The 24,570-nt window shown below is 33.8% G+C and overlaps 1 protein-coding gene across 2 annotated transcripts in view; it reads right to left on the bottom strand.

Moving 5' to 3' along the window:
* Ask1 (apoptotic signal-regulating kinase 1) overlaps positions 1-24,570 on the bottom strand; it is a 141,014-nt gene that overhangs the window by 64,844 nt on the left and 51,600 nt on the right. For both annotated transcript variants that reach the window (XM_081726821.1, XM_081726819.1), the window contains exons 15-19: positions 21,589-21,726; positions 20,164-20,330; positions 18,097-18,192; positions 12,210-12,349; positions 3,760-3,888 (exon numbers count right to left, since the gene is read on the bottom strand). In XM_081726821.1, the coding sequence (XP_081582947.1) occupies positions 3,760-3,888; positions 12,210-12,349; positions 18,097-18,192; positions 20,164-20,330; positions 21,589-21,726 (670 nt within the window). The remainder of the gene's footprint in view (positions 1-3,759; positions 3,889-12,209; positions 12,350-18,096; positions 18,193-20,163; positions 20,331-21,588; positions 21,727-24,570) is intronic.

The raw sequence follows: 24,570 nt of genomic DNA, 5'->3' as shown, positions 1-24,570 counted from the left end.
CTTAATGGTCATTGTTTGTAAGTTAAGTCAATGAAATAGCGGGAGTGGGCGTGGCGAAGCTGTGATGTATGGCTACATAATTTTGTTGTATAAGCATATCCTCTATATTACAACATCCTTAATTTCAAAAGACGAGTGTTAAGTGGAGAAGGAAAAAGCCTTTTCTACTGTATTTCCCACGATATATAAAAATGGATCTATGGAAGAAAACATAAATATACAAGTTTTATCAGGATAATCGTACTTGTTTCTCCTTTTTACTTTTGTTCAAAGCTTACGTTACCCTTGTAACTCAATTAAAGAAAATACTTTCTGAAACATCAAAAACTTCTTTTCAAATTGGATAACAAAATGAAATTTCATGTTCAATATTTCATGGAAATTTTTATTTAATTGTTCTTAATTTGTGTGTATAATTACAAGCTGCGAAACATAATTATAAGAAAATCATAATTTCTCATTTAATTATTTATTTATTTTTTTTCGAATAAGATGTAGATCGTGTATATTGTCATAAAGAAAGAGTCTATTAAAACACAAAATCCATATTTTCTCAACGATCTCGAGTTCACCGTGACAATTTTTTAAAATGTTCTTGTTCAAAGTAAGTTAAAATAATTCTTTCAATTTAGAGAAAGAAAAAAACTTTCTCTTTAAAGGTATCACTATGATAGGGATCAGTGGTAGCAGTATAGTTCTTTTCTTCCCTTCAGCCTTCACTCTTCTTAGTTTTTGAAAAAAATTCAACTGTTTCTTCTTTTCCTATTTACTTTTAGAATAGTGCAGCTCGCAGTGATACTATATACACGTGATTTGTCGTTGAGACTAGCATTTCACAGTGTCACACGAGTCCAAGACACTGAAAAGCAAACTGAACGATTTAGTATACGAATTCCATTACTACACGCTTCCACTTTTATTTTAAAAGTGTAACAAATGTCAATGTACCTAAGATATACATATCTGCAAGAGGGCCATGATTATAAGGTGCCGACTAAATATATCCCACACATGTAAAGCGACTGTGCAGGCCAGAAAGCAGTGATTCTGTCTTATTCGATGAGGATTTGCACATTCGGAGATACATGTGATCTGGGCTTACTGAAATACGGCGTTCGGGATTGTTTAATGGAACGAATCTAGACCTCGGCTTCTAGAACTTCCCCGATATAGCCCTTAACTTGCAAGCGGCTCTCACTGGAAACTCCTCCAACTGTTAATCAGTACGCCAGCGACTGTGGTCAAGCGTCCATTATAGCTTAAGGCATTTGTAGTTTTACGTCAATGGAAGCCGATGCGTGCCGTCAGTCCACCGTTCAGTAGACGCCGTCGAATAGTCGACACAGACAACTCCATACTCGTTCCCATGCTCCAATTTCGAGCTAACACTGTACTGTCACACCCACACGGTCAAGATTTTGTCCTCCTGTGGTGTGATCACACTGCATAGCCTACTGATTGTCCATCGTCCCTGGGTACGGGTCTCTTCTGTCCGTTGTCTCCACGCATGAATCACTGCCATCAAACTGAACTAAAGATACTGCTAGGCTCCTTTCAAATAAAATTGCAATTGTTCGTACGTCATACTCTGTCCCCCCAAATCCTAACAGTTTGGGCGCTGCAATTTTCAGAAATAGCAGTATGAGTAGTTTTATGTCAATGATTCTGAAATATGAATTTTGCTGCCATATGAACACGTATTTATCTACTATTGTTATGGTGACGCAGTGAAACATGATGACTTTACTTTCTTCGTTACTCTAAGCTCCATCTCCAAGAAAAATATTAGAACATCTACGATGGTGTTCTGTAAAAATTTATATTTTAAATTTTGACTTAAAGAATTATCAGGGCAGTGATAAAATTTACGGGAAAGAATCGCTGAGCTTTTCCTATTTTCCAGAATATTTTTTTGAAATTTTCACTGTATTATATAACGAGTTCTTGAAAAAAAAAAAAAAAAAAAAAAAAAAAAAAAAAAAAAAAAAAAAACTTTGAGGTCACAATCAGGGTGCTTCAGTCCCCATGGCGCACTTTCCAACCTCCAGAATAGCTTTTGTGGCCCCTGAAGATGCATTCTACTTACAAAATATTTTTACGCATCTTGTTTTGTAATATTTGAACATTTCGCATTAGCATTGAAAAAGCATACACAAATTTGGCTCATAGAATGATTAGTGATAGAAACTGAAATTTTACTTGAACGCATGTACCATAAATGTTGTTCGCAAAAATTATTGCATCATTTTTAACATCAGAATAATTTTAAAAGAGAATGTACAATACTTTAATATATATATATATATATATATATATATATATATATCTATGAAACACACTATCATTAATATAATATTACAAATGTATAATTATTGATGAAAAATAATTAAATATATAGCTATAAATGTATAACAATTAATAAATATTGCATTATAAGCAGGAAGTAGAAAGTACACTTTAGTATCTATAGATGTATTAAATATCTGACGAAATTAGTACGGTTATGCATTAACCCAACGAGTACGCTGATGTTTAACTTTATCAGTAGTTTTCGTAAACTCATACGCACTTCCGACATTAATCTTTTTGTGAATGAAAACATAGAAGCAAAAATACTAGTAATCATATTCCAAAACCCTTTCATTAGTTACCTTCACTTAATGCAGCACACGAATCTCCGATAAAATCGAAACTAGTAGGAAGGAAAACGGCAAGAGGTTGGAATTATGCGTCCATTAGAAGTGAATTTATTATTGGATACTTGGTCCAACTACATATTTTGGATGATTCACCAATATAGATATTCCACTGCACAAGCGAAAGCAAAATATAATACGCACAACTTAAGTTTCTTACACAACATTAGAGGAAATACAGATAAGTTTCAAAGTTTGAAATTGGCATTAAAAAACTTCGAAGTTCCCTGACTCTTAACAGAATTTCGTTACTTTTTCCAATTTTCTAGGTTTGTCACCACCCTGGTTATACGTAATAAACTAAATGGTCGTGGCCACGAATTGGGTCTATGAATTTAACGCAATTAAAATGGTCATCCAATGTGTAACTGAAATTGACGTTAATTTTTAGTGTATAAACACTAAGTTGCTAAAATATTACCATTTACTTTAGTGGAAATATGATTTTTTTTTTCTTTTCTAAAAATGACTAAACGAGATAGATTCTATCAATGGACAGATCTAAGTATCCTTTATAGAATATTTCCTAAGTACTGCTAATACTTAATATATTACAAGTTACAAACAGAAAACACCGACAAAAATTCTGAGATTCAAGTTAATTATTTTTCTTTCTTTCTTTCAATTTTTCCCATCGTATGAAGATGTATTGGTACAGCCAAATGTCAAGCTATGGCTTACATTTAGTAATAGATATTTAAAATTGAGTGTATATTTGCAATTTAATGTCTATTTGTGTATATGTTTTAGGCTTTCTCATTACCTTCTTATCCAAACTTCTTCTGTAATGTTGACTGATGATGCCTCGGTGCACCCTACCTTATGCCTCAGATATGCTGCTTCAACATTGTTGCATATATATCCAGGAACAAACAGATTTTGAATACTTCTCATATACTAGGCATATAAGTACTGAGGTAACAATAATATCTATAACATATATAACTATACTTCTCCGTAGTTTCAGTTATGAAGCTGCTATATATACAAAAAAATGAAACAGTCATATATATTGAATTCAAAATAAAATGAAAATTTAAGCTGATTATTGAATAATTCATACCTGTCATCAGGAGAGCTAGCTACTCGGCCAATATGGTTATTTTTCTCACATTTGACAACTCTGTCGGCTGGAACAGATATACTTCTGCTGAATTCTTGTGGAGCTGCAAGTCTATTGGTCTTCTTCTTTCTGTAAATTTAAAAAAAAATAATTGCAACTATGTTATGAAGAAACATGTACCACGGACGTCGGTAGATATGGGTAGGAGGGATCGAAGGGGTTAGCTGACCCCTTGAAAATCTAGTGAATATCACCTTCGAAATGGACTTTCTTTTGTTTTTAAATATACGTACATATTCACATATCAGTGATGTAGCTAGAAATTCGTCAAAGGGGCCTCATACACACAAGATATAATGTGAAATATTCGGGAGCCAATTAGCGACTAAATATTTTAGTTTGTTGTGCATTTGCATAAATTAGATCCGTGCAAGAAAAAATGGCGATCAAACTTTAATCTGGTTACTGGATTCGAACATGAAATTTTGTTCCCTGCGTATATACGTGGGGCACTGAAGTCCATCAGGTCTTTTTGTAAAAATCAAGAAGTGGGAACTGCATTTATTTCACCACATAATCCCCTACAACAGTTAAACTGCATTTACTTCTCCACATAACCCCCTGCTACAGTTATAAATTTATCCTATTTTTTAACTAGGGCCTGGATGACTTCGGCATACAGAGATTTGCCATAGGAAACCTGCTTCAGTTCATCACTGTGAAAATGTTGACCCGAGGAATTCTTCCCAGGATCCAAACTGGCTTTTCTTGTCATAGCAGTCCTTCAACTCAGAGCAAACTTCAACTCTTCTGTGCCGGTCAAAAGCGGTAAGCTAGTTTAGAACCCAATGTGCACTTAACTTTCGGAAAATTAAATGGTCATGAATTATTACGTTTACTGTTCCTAACGAAAGATTACACACCTTGGTAATTTTACATCAGGTTATGCGACGATTGCCAATGATAAGCTCTTCAATGCGCTGGATGTTCCCAAGAATGGTTGTTGTGTGCTGGAATTCACCACGATTTGAATCTTCAATATAGATAAGCTTATCTTTGAAGCGCTTGCATCATTCAAAAGTTTTAATGTGACTGAGTGTCTCATCAGCATATTGTAGCTAAAATCTGCTGTTAATTTTAGCTCATTTCATAACATTCTTCACTAAAAACTTATTATCACATGCTGTTTCATATACATATTCAGACTGTGGTCCGCCATTTTGAATAAGTCTCTGGACTGGCGCGCGATGCCCACGCCTACAAGTAACAGGATATAGTTGCCAATTCCTACTGCACGCACTATCTTCAACCCGGGATTTGACTTCAAACCTGTAAAATTAAAGTCCCGGACTGACTCAAATGTTTCTCGTATAAATATAATTCACCAAACGACGCTCGAATAGTGGCCTGGGAAGGAAAGAAATACGGCGTTGGAAGCTACCACGTACCATCGGCAGTAATCTGTGTCATATGGCTGACCAGTCATATTCTTTTCGATTTTCTTCAGTTACGGAATATTGAAACACTGATGAAATTAGCAAACCGAAAGAAGCACTAAAGTAAACTCCTTTTCGCTACAGCTCATAGAAAGCTGTGGCCGGCCAGATTGCACTCGTTCAATTGGGGTATTTGGCTTTCTGAGCTGAAGCTCTAAATTCAGCTATAACAATACTTGTATTTCAACCTTTATTTGTATTTGTGGGCAGAATATATTTTTTTAATTATGCACAAGCTTTTAAGAAAAAGAAGTATATAAAAAACGAATATGTAGATGTAATTTCTTTGTAATTGACATATATGTTGCTGTTTTATTATAATAGAGGTTCGTTGTCATAGCAACGAAGAATAAATAACTATAATTCCGGATCCATCATGTGTATGTCTAGTTTAAGGAGTGAATTTGTTTAATTTGTGATGTCCCATAATAAAAAGTAATATTTAAAATGCAATGTGTAAAATGTTTTATGGTGGTTTTCGTAGCCTTGATTGTATAAAACTAAAAACTGAGGACCTTTGAATAACGACGTACTATATATATATTGGTGGTTCATCGCAGAACTTTATTTTGAATAAGTTTCGTTATATAAATTTGGTGGTTCCGCCCAGGACCTTAGGAGATTCGTATGAAGTTAAGTAGACAATCTCCTAAATAATAAATTCCATGTGTGCAGATTGACTTTAAGGCTACTTAGTGATTTTGCTAAAAGAAATATCAAAACGGAGTATACTTTATTAAGGAGTGGCACAAAAAATTTCAGAAATATCAAAATGAGTCGTCCTGACATTGGAAATGCAACAGAATCAAATAGTAACAGGGAAATGAACTTTTCTGACCTAGCCGATCTCATTAAACAATTAAAGCAGGATTTTGGTGATCGAATGAACCAACAAATGGAACAACTACTATGTAGGTTCGCTAAGGAAATGTCATCACAGGTTAACATAAATGCTCCAAATTAACCTGAATTTTCCATAGAAACAACAGAAAATGCAGATCTTGAGTTTGCATTGATGAAATTTACTAAATTTTCGCAAAAACATACTGCGGTATTGGTTGAATCAGATTATCCCGACTTCTTTCATTCTAATGTTTTGGATTACCTTACTGATACTGCGTGTAATGATTTTGATATGCATCAATATGCGAAAAGTTATGGTCATCTTCGTCTAGTGAATGCTATTGACTGCTTGTATTCACGATATATTCAACATGATATTAATCCTGAAGATGAAGTAATTATAATAGAACCGTCTAATGATATGTACACGACATTGGTTCATGTAGCAAGAAGAAAGTTGATTCCAGTATTCGTGAAGTTCAGAAAGAGAATGTGTGTTCTCACCAATGCTTGTAGCGATTGATCGATTGAGTTGGAACTGTTGAAAAGTTCATTCAATGAAAAGATCAAAATGATAGTAGTGAATAATCCGATGATGCTTTTACAGAACGTGATGCAGTGCATTTACTTCAATCATCTAAGTATGACATTGCAAAATTTTGAAAATCCATCAATGATGCAATATCGTACTAACCTGAACCATACTAATCTAAATCGAAACCAAGTTCGAAATACCTATGTGAGATTGAAGTGTGATTTCAATCTAAAAGGAGGGGGCCACGGTGGCTCGGTGGTAGAGCGTTCACCTCTGGTGCTTGGGGTCCCGGGCTCGATCCCAGCCCCCGCCAAGTGAACTTTGTGGTGGACAAACACCATGTGCGTGGGTTTTCTCGGGGTTCTCCCGTTTCCTCCCACTTTCTTCATTCCACCATTTCATTCATTACCCATCATCACCGTCTCCTTTAGCCTAACCGGCATAACCATGGGACGTAAAACTCAAAGATTTCATTTCATTTTCAATCTAAAAGGTGATGTTAAATTCATGTGTACCGGTAATGTAACCGAACCTAACCACAGAGGAAACAAAAACCGCGGTAGACAAATTACCGTGAATATTGTGGAAAGAATAGGTACAGATCTGTTAGGAGACACGACATTTCTCTACCAGTAAAACGAATGAGAACTGAACCTAATTTTACCGGTAAGATAACCGAACCTAATCTCAGTAGTAACAGTAATACTAATCGCGTAACCGAACCTAATCCTAGTGTAGTACGAGTACTTACACTTAGAAAGCATGCAATCATTAGATCTAATTTCCCTCGAAGTGAATTTCGTAGAAATTCCATTGATGGCACAAATTCTCAAAATAAGAAACTAAGAAATGTAGAGGTAAATAACGCGCAAGACTGTATTCCGGTTTATGACTTCCAATGCAACTTGAATGAATTCGTTGGTCATGTAACTTAAGCTAAAGTTGCGGCGCCCGAGGAAACCTTATTCAATTGATTTTTGTTGTACTTCATTGTAAATACAGTTATGATTTCGTTTATTATTTGCATTTCATTTGAACTCTATGAAGATAATTCGATGAGTCAACAAATTGAACAATTCGTACATTTATGATCTTGATAAGAATTTCTTTTGTTCAAATCGTAACACTAATTTTTGTTGTGATGTTAATCATCGTGTTTTGTTCTGAATATTGTCGATATTTCAATCTTAATTTATATTTTGTTTAACTAATGTTCTATATTTGATCCTTTCTTATGTAAAATAGCCATTATGTAAATGTCATATCCTTTTCTCATTTTTTGTTTTGTTCGTTCTGCCCGTTAAGATGATATAAATTTTGTTAAACTTCAACTTATATTATGTATCAATGGCCACAAAAGGACCTTAAAATTGAATAACATCTATGCCGTAATCTGAATGTACCTTTATATTATCGACGTTAAAGCATATGAATATTTGAAATGAAATTGATTAAGAATTTAAGATAAAATATGAAAATAATATTGTTATAAAAGTAAAATATGTTATATGACTATGTGAATTATAATTTATATATATACGAGGGTCATTTGGAAACTCCAGTACTTAATATGTAATAGTTAACGGCACAGGATTTCTCTTTTTTATTTATTTTTCTTTTTTTAGAGAAAAAAGGTCCTTTAGTTCAAGGCGCCATATATATATAACAATACTTGTATTTCAAGCTTTATTTGTATTTGTCGGCAAAATATATTTTTTTTAATGATGCACAAGCTATTCAAGAAAAGGAAGAAGTATATATATAAATGGATATGTAGATGTAATTTCGTTGTAGTTGATATATACGTTGCTGTTTTATAATAGAGGTTCTTTGTCATAGCAACGAAGAATAAATAACATATAATTCATCATGTGTAAACTACATGTCTAATTTAAGGAGTGAATTTATTTAATTTGTGATGTGCCATAATAAAAGGTAATATTTAAAATGCTGTGTGAATACCGTAAACCTTTATCGCTCTCACCAAGAGCAAGGGACCCTGGACACCGAAATTGTGTGTGTTTGTAATCCGACTAGGCAAGAGCTCAGTAATGCTTAATAACTTTAAAGATCTACTTCCAATTTTAATATTTTCTATTCGTACCCGCAGATGGTCAAGTTTGATCCTTGTTGCACAGAAAGAGCTCGAACAGATTAAGAATAAAACACGTAACTAATTTGCAGAAATCTTATGTAGAGTTAAATAGAGAGCTTGGGGAAAGTAAGTTTTTTGAACATGACTGGACAAACCTTTTTCTGTGATGAATTATAAAGGAAAGGTTATAACATTAGTATCACAAATAGAACATACTGCATGTAAACAAGATCCATTTCCAATATCACTCCACAAGTAGGTGGAGGATTTGAGCCAAGTCAGCTCCATCTGGCTATGCCACTATTACATATATATATTTCGAACCAAAACACGATCTTATAATCAGGAAGCAACGTAGGTACATATAATATACTCATTTTAGAAGGAATTTCCAAAAACAAGATCGTATGTTTTCTTAATACTTCATTACAATTCTTGTTTTCAGGCAACTCAAATCTTGAAACAATCAAACAGTACAGGCATCCTCAAGTCATTCTATATGAAATGAAAAGTCACATTTTAATACTTTTGTCACGGTTTCCTTTGTAAAATAACAAAATCGCCTTTCTGACTCATTTGTCTGACTTTTGGTACAGTCGAAACGGTTACAATTAAAAATAAGCCAAAAAACCTGTTTGAGAAATCAATAAGGTTACCGATTTCTTTGCATCTGTTTAGCCTAAGAATACAGCAAAATGATACTGAATGACCTACCTTCTGATAAAGTAACAATTCTAAGAATGTTAGTGGTTTATGGGAAGAGAATAAGAAGAGTAAAATTGCAAATGAAGCAGGGACAATGTTTCTACGTTGTCACACTTTGGTCTCTTGTTTTCAAGTAGCGTTTTAAGAAGGAACAAATTGAACTTAATTGTATTTTTCTTAATTGATACTGCGCTTTTATAGCTACGTAATCTTCAACAGATGAAGGCTGCTTAGTAGATCGACCCCTTTCAAGTGCTTTATCTAGAGAGATTCAAGTAGCATGGTAGTCTGTGCGTAGTTATTGTAAATAGTATTGCAGGTGTATCGTACACTATTCGATTAGGTTTCTAGTTTCAAAGCTTTCAAGAGCCCAGGAACAAAGACGGATTTAGATTTGGTGAGGCCCTAAACTATTGAAGGTAATGAAGCCCAACCCGCGTCCATCTGTCCTTCGTCAATGACAAATTGTCTGCACTGCAGTGTGAAGCTGCATGTTACATGTTTCCATGAAACCAGTCTATGCAGAACGTAGGTACAATATGTGCAGAAATGAACAAACTAGTGATACCATAAAAGCCTACACAACGCAAAATACTGTTGATGTATACGCTTTACTCTACTTGTTTGTTTATCTTATATTTCTGGAAATGTACATTCAGTTTTTTTTTTTCCGGCCCCCACGAGAGTGAGACCCTAAGCTATAGCTTGTTCAGCTTATACGTAAATCCGCCACTGGCCAGGAATATAGGCAAATTGAGAAATTTGTTTGAGCTTTGACCCTCCCTACTGTCTCTCAACTAATTAAGTTAATACGTATTGCTTCATAATTTGTTAACATCTCATGTTTAGCTGAGTGAATGAGAAAGATTTCTGCTATTTGACAATGCATAAACATAAGCAAACGAAACTGAATATTTTTCTAATATAGCCAATAACCTCCAAAATCGAAAATAATAAAGATGACGTTATATGTGTTCAAAATGTAAGTGAAAAAAAGGGGCTAACAATCGTATATCCTTCCAAAATTTCCCCTTGCACAATTATATTTAGTGAAGAGATCAACTAAAAACCTAAAGTATGTAGACTTAAATTTTCACTCAAGTTTGTCGGACACATATCGATATGAAATTTTGATGTTGCTCTGGCATCCAACCAAAACATATGATTTTAAATAAGATGTTATACCTTGAAAACCTTTATTTTTATATAAGTAGCTTGTTCAATTTTCATGGTTAGCATCCTCTAGAAAGTTGCGAGGAGGACTGTGTAGCAGTGTGCTCCTTTTCGATCATCGGTTTAAAAAAAAAAAAAAAAAAATTACAAGGGTTTTTTATATTAACTTCATTTTAAAGGCACATTTCTTTACTCTGTTCGACAACAACAACAATCTGAATGCCATTTGGCGTCCACAGAACGTGGTCAATTATCTCAAATGTTATGTTTCAATAAACTTTGCCTGTTGATCTGAAAATCGACAAAGCATCTCGCAAACAAGTTAAGGGAAACGGAAGAAAATTGACATTAATTACTGAGGCAATTATCTTTCGTGCAACACATGATTTATCTTTAAGAGGGAAGACTGCTAAATCTAGAAACTTCTACGATATTCTCCAATATAAAGTATACTCAGGAGACGCAATATTAAGGAACCATTTTGAAACTGCTGCTCAAAATGCAAAATACGTATTATTTCAAAAGTGCACATACAAAAATGCACTTTAAAAAATATATCTGTGCGTTTGAATTTTGCTGTGTGTGTCAAGGGTCCTTTTGGGAATGGATACCCAGTAACGATTTCTTAAAAAATGCAGACATGCGTACCACTATTTCCTTCGCATCTGTCTCTCTAGTAGATGCTGAAGATACAAGTCCTGTTTGATATTATGAGTTTGTAGAAACGGAAGCACTTGGTTTTATTAAAAAAAAAAAAAAAAAAAAAAGTTATTCTCTTGGTATTTTTCAAGTGAGTTGGTCCTTTGACGTAATATGTAAAGATTGTTTTTCTATACTGCTGTAATTTACAATATTTTACACACTTTACAATATGGTTTAAACTTATCACTCGGCATAGTTCCTATTCAGACGAAAGAATGAGCCTATGAGGGACTCGATATAATATCCATGATCCATAGTGGTATTAAGTGCAAAGAATTTTAAAGTTACGTTTAAGATATTTCTGACATTTTCAATTGTTCTCCACTTATCAAGACGAAACTTCAAATCTTGCCTGACTTTCAATCGGTTTCCCTCACATTCCCTGACATTCTCCGACCATCTTTAATTTCCCTGACTTCCCAGTTTGTAGGAACAAAGTATATTCTTTGTTTTTATTTATTGCGGCATACAGACGAGTTTTCATTGTATGTTATTCCTTCTTTCACAACACATTTATCAACAGCTTGCAAATACAAAATCTGTTCACAAATTTCCAATCCCAAAAAGAAGTGATTCCGGTCATTCTTAGGTGCTCAGAATAATTATACAAAAGCATTACAAATCTCGGTCCAACTGGTCAACACCGAAACTTCTAAATTACAAGAAACGCTACCAGCAACTACTTCATCTTACTCAATCTACATTTTTTTTTTTTTAAAGAAATATTTTATATTCATATATGCAAAATGTGAATAATAAAGAATTTTGATTTTTCGCAAGACTGTATTACAGCTAACTTATCAAACTATCTCCACAAAACTGAGACAGAAAATCTTTTAAAAGAGGTCAGTGGAAGATTTTCACAGTAACATATTTATTTCCTTCTATATTTAATACTTACTCTGTTAGGAAAGGATCTTCAAGTAATACAGAAGCTGAAGCACGACCTTCTGGATCTGGCTCAAAGCACCGTAATATAAAACTTTTTGCCTTGTCTGTCAGCTCAGGTGGTATTTCTGGATGGATCTTATAATAGCCGACCTAGGAAAGCACCAAAAAAAATAAAACTTAACTTTCTGTTTTTAACAACGTTTTGGACATCGTCATACATAGAAAAAATAATAAAAATTTTAATAGTAAAAACTTGCTAAATCCAGAATTTTCTTGACATGAAATTCGATGCGTTGTACACAAACAAGGTTTCAACCTTCCAAAACACGCAGCGCAAGCGAGCTCACTAGACAAGAGGAGGTGTGGAGGACAAAGTGTAATATATTTAAAACATCTAATCATTCATTTACGTACGAAAGGTACTGTTCTCTCATGCACAGTAGGGTGAAATTTTATTATATAAAGATATATTTTCTTGAGCGTTTTCATATTTTTACAAGTTATGATAAAACTACGATAGAACAAAAAAGGGTAGGTCTTTTTTTCTTTTCAACTATTTTCTAGCAAGTAGATACTGAAAAATCCATTATATTCATCTACGGTTGGAAAAACTATTTTCATTTGTTTCAATGCTTAACATAGATTTTTTTTTTTTCAATAATCATCCAATGCAACTAACTGAAATGACGTTGGTGTTTTAAAAAGAATGACTCACAAAAAATCATTACAGCTTATTTTAAATGGAACGTTCAAATACCAAATTTCATGTATCTAACCTTACGGGATTTCGAGATACGGACGTGTTATAATAGTTGCAATCCCCATTTCCTCCACGTCCACGTCGAATTTCCAAAACTTCTTCCTTAGTGGCCCACTTCTAGTCACAAAAACCGAGATTCCCTCCCAGAGACTAAGTTCTATAAAATAACACTAGATTCTTCCGAATTCCTTTAGATCTGATTCATTTTCCCTGTTTTTTTTTTATTTTTATTTTTTTTATTTTTATTTTTTATTTTTTTGTTTTATTTATTTATTTATTTATTTATTTTTTAAGATATGGTTGAAAATTGTGCGATAATTATTCTAGTATGCATACTGCAATTTTAAATCCTATACGATATATGATCAAAACATAGCTACCACACAGGAAATTACTGTAATATTGAAGTCGCAAATTTGATACCTAATGTATTTTAAACCTAAAACTGTTTAAAAAAGGGACATACGGAAGTAACATCATCATTACAAATAAGCTTCAATGGCTATCCATATATGTTACGTGCGTTGTTAATAGTTTCACTGGCAACTTCAGTGTCCCCACAACACGGTAAATTACCTTCTTTAATATAAATTTAATAGAGCAGAAAGTGAACAAAAATTTGAAGTGCCGATATGCGTTTTATCATTGTGCCACGAATACATTTTTTTTAAAAGTCAGGATTTTAAAACAATCATTCTTTCAGCAAGGCATCTAAAAAAAATATTTTATTTTCTGTTAGACTGTATTATTGTAAGCAATACTTTTTCAGATATCACATCACAAGTAAATCTGTAATTTGTATTTGAAATAAGCATACACACTGATACGAAAACATCTTTAAAATGACGATCTATTATTTTTTATTTGTTTGTTACTCTGATCTTAGGAGCCAAGACTAATTTAAATTGCTATTCCGAGACAATATCGTGCGCAAAATTTCATCAAGGGAGTTTCAAGCTCTCAAGTTCACGTACTTTCATCATTTTTATATACAGATCTTAATATGGTAAACGTTTATTTTTTATAATACCTTGTACAAGGAGGGAGAAGATTAAGAGCCAACTTCTGTCTGCGTATGCCACTGTTTAAAGAAACCATTTCAAGCTAAGTTTCATAGCACCCATGCTTTATTAGGAGATTTTTTTTAAAAAAAAATAATTCAAGCATAATACTAATTTTTTACATTCAAGTATCCCTCACATATACTAAAATAACAGTATCCTGGCCACGACTGTTCTAAATACAAACTTCTTCATTTCAGTAGCTTAGATTTACGTGAAACAGTTCTTGAAATTGATTGTTGTTTATAAAAATATAGAGATAGAGCTACTTTATGTGCTACAGACGTATGTTTGGGAGTGAGGCAGCGGAAGATGGGGTGTGAAACACATGGATGCCAATCCTGAGAGGCTTGGAGCCCCAGACCTTGTGTAGTTTGGTTGGGCCTCCGAACTGGTATTAAAACCCTGATTGATGACGATACGTGAAAACGACACACATTCCTAAACGGACCCACCCGAAGTTATACAAAAATCGGTGCAGCCGGTAAGGTATCTTCATTCGCACCTACTTATATCTAGTTTATTAGGCATGATCTATACAATATAAGCTTTTAGACATATCGGATCAATCCCCCCAGGCTTCACCCCGGTTACATCACTGCTGCAAACCTTTGGGTTTAGAACCTAAGTATGGATGACACATTTGGGACAAAAAAGAAAAAAAAATCTAGTAATTTTATATTTTTCTTGATCTTCAAAGAAAAGTAATGAAATACTAGCTGAACCTGCGCTCTTTATACAGCGCATCATTCACATATGTACATGAATCTCCTTGTCATTCCTCACAACATCTGAACAAGTCCCTTTACAGACACAAGTGAAAGACGTCTTGATAAAAATCGGCAAGGGTTACTACAAAAGGGAGATTTCTTTTTTCAATTTCTTGAACCGTTTGCAAGATTGAGCGTACTTCCAGTTGGAGTTTCTAATTCATGTATGATCAGTGTTTTCTTTCTTCTTGCATGCAGTGTATAATAAACAAATACATTACTACATACACAATTAATTACAATGTCAGTGTGTTTTTATTGAGCAATACACTCCAAACAATAAAGATTCATGTTAGCCTGGAGAAATGGTTTTCCTTCGTTTTTCATTATCATCTGGTCATGAAACAAACGCCTGAGGAGATGTACAACCCCTATATACAACTATATGTGTTGGAATGTATAACTAATAGGATATGATGCTTTACTTTTTTAAAATTTCAGCACTTCCAATGTACCCCTAAAAATTGTAATAAAGAAATAACGGTCACATTTTTTAAATATTCAATTAGAAATGGACAATCTACACAAAATTTGGAATCGACCAGCGAAAACAGCACGTTTCTATCACTTGGAGTTTTCGAGATCTCATTGTCGAAAGGATTGGAGACAAACATAAACTTTTCTTTGGAGACAAACATATAGATGAATTTTTCCCCACTTCTCTCTTAACAATGACTTTACTGTAGACCTTAAAATATAATTCGCGGACCGCGGTGGCTCAGTGGTACAGCATTCACCTCTGGTGCATGGGGTCCTTGATTTGATTCTAGCGCGCGCCAAGTGAGCTTTGTACTGGACAAACACCGTGTGCATAGGTTTTCTCGGGGTTATCCAGTTTCCTCTCATTTTCTTCATTCCACCATTTCATTTATTTCTTGTCGTTACCGTCTCCTTTAGCCTAGCCGGCATAACCGTGGGACGTAAAACAAAGATTTTATTTCATTTTTAATATACTTCGCTCTTTCGATTCTCGATCCTTTTCTTTTGTAAGGCAGATTACTATTATCCTCAAGTCCATAACTGTGTTCAAGTTTAATTTAAGAACTACTTCTATTCGTGTAGGCGATACATTTACATTATATTTTCTTTATATTGCACATCTTAATGCATATACTGTAGGTTTTTATTATTAGTATTAAATATACAGTGTACGATACTTTTATGTTATGCTCTTGTTCGATCCTTGCGATGTTAACCATTTCCCACCCTGGTAAATAAAATGCAACAGCTTACACACACACAGTATGTGTAAGAGGACTTAACCGTCTAAAAAGCGTTACACGTTTCCACTGAGCAAATGTATAATCATAATGTAGAGAATAGTCATAAAAAAGAAAAAAAGAAATGAAATGTTAAAAAATGGCATAGAGGTGACGGGTGATTCAGCAACAAAACCAAGAATGAAATATATACATACATACACAAGATGAATCTAGGGTAGTGTGTGCGTGGGATAATGATTAAAGACGTATCTCCGGAATTGATGCTTGAGTTTTTTTTTTTTTTTTTTTTTTTTTTAAATAAAGAGCACGCATGTAAAAATGTGTGAATATTATAAAACATGACAAGATGCAATATGTATTTAAAACTGAATAGTATCTAAACTATACAGGGTGTCTCAAAAGTCCCCTGATATAGGGTAACTCTGTTATTATGAGAGTTACAACAAAATGTAAGAGGGGAAACCGTCTCCAAATAAATCAGACGAGCCGTTTGGGTTTATGCGCTCAACGTTAAATGAAAATGCAAGTTCCCATTTACCTGGACCCACAACATAAAGTGAATAAGCGCATGTTTGAAATAGAGGCTGGCCAACAATACGTTAGCGTAAAAGACAGTAACTTCATTCCCTTACGTTGTGGGTCCAGGTAATTGGGAACGTTGCATTTTTATTTAACACTGGGCGCATAAAGAATGTACAGCCCAAACAGCTCGTTTGATTTAAAATATTCCTTTACTTTAGATTGAAAACAACATATTTAGAGATCGTTTCTCCTCTTACATTTTGTTGTAACTCTGATGATAATAATAAAGTTACCCTATGTCAGGGGACTTTTGAGACACACCTCCTCCTTTATACCTCTGACTATTCCAGAATGTTATCTCATTATGCGTTTCTCATCTTACATGTCTTTTCTGTGGATCCTAGATAACATGGTCTTAATTTACTTAATTTCTCGGAGCTGAAAATTCGTCGTCACAGAAACAAAACTTCTCCATTGTATGATACTCTGCAGAACCACTAGTTTGAATTATAATTCATCTTTCTAAGATCCTGTTTACTGTTGGCCTCCTTACTTCTTCTTGGTCTACCCAAAGATCTCTTTCCACAGACTTCCTGCATGCTACTTTGCGAATGGCTGAAACAGTATTTACGATTCTGGGACAGACAACCCCGAAACAAATGGGTAGACTCCCCATTTGTAACTTTTAGTTTTGTGAATTGAAAATTGATTGCTTTTCAGCTTACTATAGTATGACTTGTGATTCAATTTTAGAGCTGAATCCTAATAACATCTATATTTCATACAAAATATTTTTAAAATGGAGGTTTTATGGTGAGAGAAAGAAAGGTAGTGAATATCATTTATTTCACAAAGTCATACTTAAAATTTAGTTGAAACGTTTTAGTTGCATTAGGAACAATGTCTTGAGAAAATATTCATTCAGTGGAAAAAAATGGAAGTTTTGGAACCGTTTAAGATTAATTTTTTGAATATAGTTCTCATTCACCTCAAACTGAGCTTTTATCATGTCACTCTGGTTAAAATCCGTATCCTAAGAGGAGTATGAAGGTCAAAATTTATATTTAAAAAAGAAATCTCACGAGAGGACCTGTGAGAAAATTTCGGTAAGAACTTGATTCTCTGGATAATAACTCCAAAATAACTGACGGCGACATATGACTGAACCTTCAATATTCTTCTCTTCTCCGATACTCCGACAAGTGTACTCGTCGATAAGCTAAATGCCGTTCTTTAGTAAGTGGCTTCAACGAATTGGTGTTTTAAACGATAATATATGTACCTTTTATTTTGGTACATTATTAAACTTAATAAACTTTCGATGAATTAGAGCTCTTATGCAGATGAATGATTAGCACGCTCATGTTTAGTTCACGTGATTTCAGGTTTGATTTCTAATTAGTCATGACTAAAAATGTTTCCAGTTTCCTAGACCTCGAATCATAAAATGGGTCTGCAGACATGAAAAGTGGATATCTGAATATGATATTCGGATTCGGCTTTTCATTCCTCAAAACCGAGGAAATCTCATGCTTGAGCTAACTTAAACCAAAACACTTACTTTAAATACTGCTGCTTGAGGAGATCCAAGTTCAATAAAAGGAGGTTTTCCTGTGGCCATTTCTACAATTGTGCACCCCAAAGACCATATATCTGCCTAAAAATAAATAGACACAGAAATCATGTTAAACTATACCTTATACCACAGTTCAATACAAAGAATAAATACACAGAAGTGAAACTGTTTACACAAATTAAAACTACAATCATAATAACAGCTACGTTTAGAAACTGCTTTCTTATGATGACAGAAGAAATGTTGATGCTTACATAGTAGAAGTAAAGAATAAATAAATAAAAAAATAAAAAAAATGGTATACAAACAAATGGTACAACAAAATCAATAGCACACATCAGACTATACGTTGCACTAGACTGAGAGAATCATATTTAAAGTCTACCCAGGGAAACAATCAACGCCCAAAAAGATAAAAATAGATTTTATCAGACATTCTCAAACAGTCCGATAACGCGGACCCCCTTGCAATGCTATCTAAAATTTCACATGGTATTAAAAAATATACTAATTAGAATTACCACTGACAAGAAAAAGATAACGAAAAATGCAATAAGTAATTTGTTCTGAAAATACAGTAACTTTCAAGACTGAAAATCAATATCTTTTTTTTTTTTTTTTTTTTTTTAAAGGAAATCCACTAGATAAACAATGTTTTCAAATGTGGGTCACTAATGTCAGGATTAAATTTTTTTTTCTGTTTTTCCATGATTGCATTGAAATCTGGAATAAGTTTTGTCACCATCAATCTTAGGTCCGATTCCACATTAAGGTGATTTCGCTTTAAAGTTTTAATACTGCAAATAACAGAAAAGGTTTTTTCACGTAAGTGGTAGGGAAAGGCATCAAATGTTGCAATGCCTTTTTAGACAACTCTTCATACTCACAGGGCAGAAATTTAGTAAAGTACAGTAGGAAAACATTTAAATTTACAAACATAGGTATAATTTCTAATTGCTTTCTCTTTAGTAACTAAAAAAACTCCTCTTGCATAACAGCAATGAGTTCCATTTTATTACAACACAATTCAATTTTTAGGCTCCGCGGACCCCCACTTTGAGAATTACTGGACTATATAATTTGACGTTTTCAATAATAATTTAAATATGATAAGTCGTAAATGAAACCAATCCATTCTCATATATTTAGTTCGAAATCTGAATTCTTCTGCATGATTTCTGTTTTCACTTTTTATGTTTTTCCCTTGGTATCCTTCATTTCAATCAAACTTTTTATTATTATTATTATTATTATTATTATTATTATTATTATTATTATTATTATTACTGCAAAGTTCGAAGTAAATTTTCTCAAAGAATTTATATGCTTAAATATTTTCTCCGCTTGAAAGAAAGAGAAAAGATACTTTTGTTTTGATATAGTACATGAACATATCAAAGTAACGAGGTTTTGAAAGAAAACTGCAGGATTACATACACATTTAAAGAAGACGTATATCGTAAACTACTGGATGTTGAGGATCTAGCTTCTTGACACAATTGTAAGCCAAAATGGTCTATATTGAAGTTATGTTAACTGACGTATGCAAATGAATATGAGTATAATGACGCTGTATTTATTGAGCTCTTGTATACGAGTAACTCGCAATCCTTACTTATCCTTTTGAACAACTGCAAAAACTGTAACTCTATCCTTGTTGTGGCTTAGTGCCCACCCTGTTACTTATGTAAATAGCCTTGAGCAAAATACTCGGAGAAGATATGATAAATATTCGTTAAAGCCTCCTTAATTGTAAAAGTTACGTTTTAGAGTACAGAATTTTAAAGAAGTGAAATTATACTAAACTAGTCGATGCGACACTATCTTATCTTTAATTTTATATCCCATCTTTGTCACAACTTTTGATCTAACAAGTCCCAGGTAATTGCTCTGGAACTGAGAAACTACTTTGAAATATAAATATATTACATAATTTTTTAATACTTATTTTACGCTAAATTTTTCTCTGGTTGTACTAATCATTAATAAAGATGTTTGATATTTTTTCTAAAACAAGCATTTGTTACTTATTTAAATGAGAAAAGTACTTACTGGAGCTCCATAACCCCTTTGTCCTTTGTCAATTACTTCAGGTGCCATATATTGTAAAGTTCCAGTGAAAGTTTCAGTACTAGGGCAAAGACCTGCTAAACGCTTTGAAGTCCCAAAATCGGATATTTTGACTACACCGCTATACGTGTTAACCAAGACGTTGTCCCCTATTGAAAAATTAAAGAGGAAACATTACGAAATAAAAGAGAACTACTAATATTCAAAGCATGATACTGTGTTATTCAGTAAAATTCGTGTTAAATTACTATGTCATTGAACATTTGACAAAAGAAACTTAAGTTCTGAATCATTCCTCACTCTATTTCAGTACCCTTCACTCCTTTCTTGTTGCTGTCACACATGTATTGGTCTTGAATACCTTTTGAACGTATTAATACATTATAGTCTTGAATATCTTTTGAACGTGTTAAAATATTATAACTACACCTAAATTTTCAATTGGCCTACCCTACAGTTTAATTTGGACAGATATCTCAATCTTTCTTTTGTAAAACTTTATGTTTGTATTCTTTAACCAAAGAACTCCCCTTAATCGCAATTAATCTCCGATTAAAATAGAATTCAAAATTCAATCCTTCAAAATGAAAAGTTCATTCAGGGTTCAGGATTCATTTTAATATAAACTAGAAGAGAAATATTATCAATAAACTCAAAATGTACTTTCTTTGCTTCTCCAAATTATTACGGTTATTTAAAAAATTATATTAAACGCCTAATTTTCGCAGACTCAGCACTGTCAAGAAATAGGTAAGGAGACAGATACTTAGTGGAGACAGAAGAGTGCGTAAATTAATTATTTAAAAAAAAAAAAAAAAATCCAGATTACTTATATTAAATGTTTCTTCTTCACTAGTTGCTGCCGACGATGAAAGTACAATGATGTTATTCCAACTTCTGTCACGTCCAAATTTAATTTGGATCCTCTCGTTCGAGTGAAAACAATCTTCTGTATTCCTCTATTTTTATGAGCGATGATTTTTTTTTTTCTCTCATCAGTTTCACTTTATCCTATAACCTATCCCCATCCTCTATAAAAATCCACAGCTGTCAGCGAAAATTCGTCATTTAATATATATATATATATATATATATTTTTTTTTTTTAAACGATCTATAATAATTAAGGAGCAAAAAGAGTACCTTTTCAGTTTACTGATCAAGGTTTCCTTGTCTCCTGGGTCTCTCGAAGCCGTGAGGTAGAAATTGTTCCGCCATTGTATCGCTGTAACGGGTACATGGATGGCCCTTCTTCGCATTCATTTTTACCATTAAACTTTAACAAGAGTTAATGCCGATCATACTTCTTATAATATCTAATACATCTATATACACAATATAAAGGTATTGTCATACTTATATACGATAAGAATAGAAAATGAAAACTAATGACTGAGAATACAATTACCTTTTATATCTCTATGTACAATTTTTTGGTCATGTAAATATTTTAGACCTTCTAATATCTGCTTTGTGTAATATGAAATTGTAGATTCGTTTTCTTTCAATGGTCCCCATTTCGATCTCAACAGAGCCGAGAGACTTCCTGAAAATAAAGTTAAAGCACATAAATTTCAGTAACAATCTCTTAGGGTAACATGATATCAATTTAATCAAATACAAGTATTAATACAGTATATTGTGGCAATAGTTTTCAGAGTAACGCATATTCATTATTTTCAATGTGCTATAAAAATGTTGGAAAATCAAATTGGTGTCGAAAACCAATGTAGTCGTCCTTTAGTACATGACTTCTGAAACCGAAAGGGTTTTCCTGAAATTACTGTCCCGCCCCACAATTATGTACCAAAGGCTCTCCAAGTTTGACACCCTTATTACAAAGCCTGACCGTTTGAAACACTCCGCTTCCCGACAAATTGCCAAACCCAAACACGAAACTTGCCTCATATTCAAACCAGTCTGATTTCCAACATTCCACCACAATGATAGCACATTCATTTCATCATTCCGTTGCTGTGATTGCTTTATTCTTATTCATGTCCTAAAGACGACCAGGACATGCCTTTACGCACGCATTCAGTTTCTAATCATGTGGTTATGTTATTCTTGTAACGGAGCACATAGAAACCCTCTCGAGCTGAAACGTCAATTTCGAAACTTGTGCCCGAGTAAGGTGAGGAATAAATATGTAATTAATACCTCAAACCGCACAATTCCTTTGTATATGTCCTGTATATACATTGTCCCCGGCACTAATTATCTGTTCTCCCTTTTATACTTTCACTGATCACTCCATCCCTTTAGTTTTATCTTCCTCCACTTAAGTCTCTATCTTTTCAACCTGGTAATACTATTGCGTAATCTGAATTCCGATACTACATCTGACTAGATGCTTTATGGCTACTTTCTTGTTCTTTAATTTTTCTTTTCTTCCTACTTCTCCCCTTCCTTATATAACGAAGTGTTCGCTGTTTTGAGCTGTTTGTGATAATGATTTTACTATTATCTGGTAAGTAATTTGTTCCATTGCCGCTTCGGGATTCCTTTGCTCGCCATTAAATGACACTTTAATATCCGGCCTTACCATAAATACCTGCTGAGAAAGTACGACTTCGGACGATAACAAGAGACCAAAATCAGCAACAACCTAGCAGATAACAAATTAGTGAAGCAAAGTGATGTGTGTCACAGTAGAGACAAGGTGTTTATTTAGCAGTTGTCATGGAGTGGGGTGGAGAACAAAACAGGTTGCTCTAACAATGCTTTATAAGGTAGAAAAATTAGCTTCGGAGATTTTCCATAAGGAACTTAATATTACGCGAATGTGTGTTCACCAGATCACTAAAAAGGTTATTGTGATTGGAACTGCCGATATGCCACAAGAATGGTCGTTCATCAGCAGTTGGATTGCCTGGGTAAAGTAGTAGCAGCTCGCTTTCAAAGAAATCTTGTTAGGAAACAATGAACCATGGCTTGTGAGCCAAATACTTTGGAGATGTAGATGTCTCGCGTGCTCACAAATAACAACGGAGTGAGAACTTATAAACGGAGTATATGTTATTTTCTTATCCCACAGCTTAAGTACCAAGGAAGACAAACGTAAAAGGTGTTTCAGCAGTATGTGGACAACTGCCACTCAACCAATAAAAATGGCAATATTTAAGCAACCAAATTCTGACCGAATTCTGACAAGGCTTCAATCCTGCCTCTGTCATGTTTTTTTAGATAATATTACAAAGGTTCCACCTAACTTAATTTCTCTAAAGAAGGAACTAAAACTACTGCCCGCACACGGTTCTAAGCCGGTAATCAAACAGTTATCTGACATCCCGCTCAAGAAGCTTAAAAAAATGCATCAGTCCATAATGTTACGTCCACCCGGGGATTTCTGGGTTCAGTTCGTGGCAAACGTACGTAACAGCCCATAATGTTAAGTCCACCCATGATTTCCAGATTCAGTACGTTGCAAACATACGTAAATGTGATCGGTCTGTTTGTGAAGGCTATTGATGAACATTTTGAAAAGTAATTGATGTGTTGTACTCATATCAATGCTAGTACAAAAAGTCTTCAAAACTGGATAAGAATTAATACAAAACCGTGTAACAGTATTCATAACGTACTATTCGTTACTCTAGATACGTTTAACATGTCGTGACACTTTTCATGTCATTCATCGCAATATGTTCCTACATTATTTAATGTGAGCAAGCAAATTCCCTTCTACTATCATATCCGTTTCCCTTAAAACAACCACGTAAGTAAAAATCGAGGGATGTTAAGTCGGTGAGTAGCTGGCTACAAAATTAGATCAAGTGGCCAATATTCCACTCTGCCAAAAGTACACATGCTAAATATCACATTTGCGCCTGCCCCGCTTGTCTAGTGGCTAGCATGCGCATGTTTGGTGGTCCCAGGTTTGATTCCCGGTGGGAGAGCACTGAAAAATTTGAACGTATTACAATGGTTCGGATTCCATCTTAAACTGCAAGTCAACGTTTCCTATACCCTCGTTGCTAAAAAATTAAATAAATAAATAAAAACTTCAATAAACAATAAATCATACTTGCCCTCCTTGTAACATACATTTCAGGGAATCAACGTAACCTGATCCATTAAGACGATTGTCTGAAAAAAAACAACCACACGATGCACTAAAGAAATCAATTTTACAAAGTGCATTTGAGACGTCTTGTAATGGGAAAATGAACATTAAACATGATTTAATATCACAAATTTCTTTACTTAAAATGTCAATCCAGTTGTTCTCAATTGTAGTTTATGACAAAATTCACTGGTAGTCGGTAATGTTTATATGTTTTATTTAGAATTGTTCAATCTACCATCTTTCACCTCTTTTCCTGAAAAGAATATTACGTATAATAAAGTAATTTCATGCTTAGAAATCCAGTTTTCTTAACGCAAGTTC

The sequence above is a fragment of the Thermobia domestica genome, chromosome 1, assembly GCF_964235325.1.
Source record: "Thermobia domestica chromosome 1, izTheDome1.hap1.1, whole genome shotgun sequence".
In the NCBI taxonomy this organism is placed as follows: Eukaryota; Metazoa; Arthropoda; class Insecta; order Zygentoma; family Lepismatidae; genus Thermobia; species Thermobia domestica.
The sequence above is the reverse complement of the archived record's forward strand: the minus strand, read 5'-3'. Positions and strand labels throughout refer to the sequence as shown.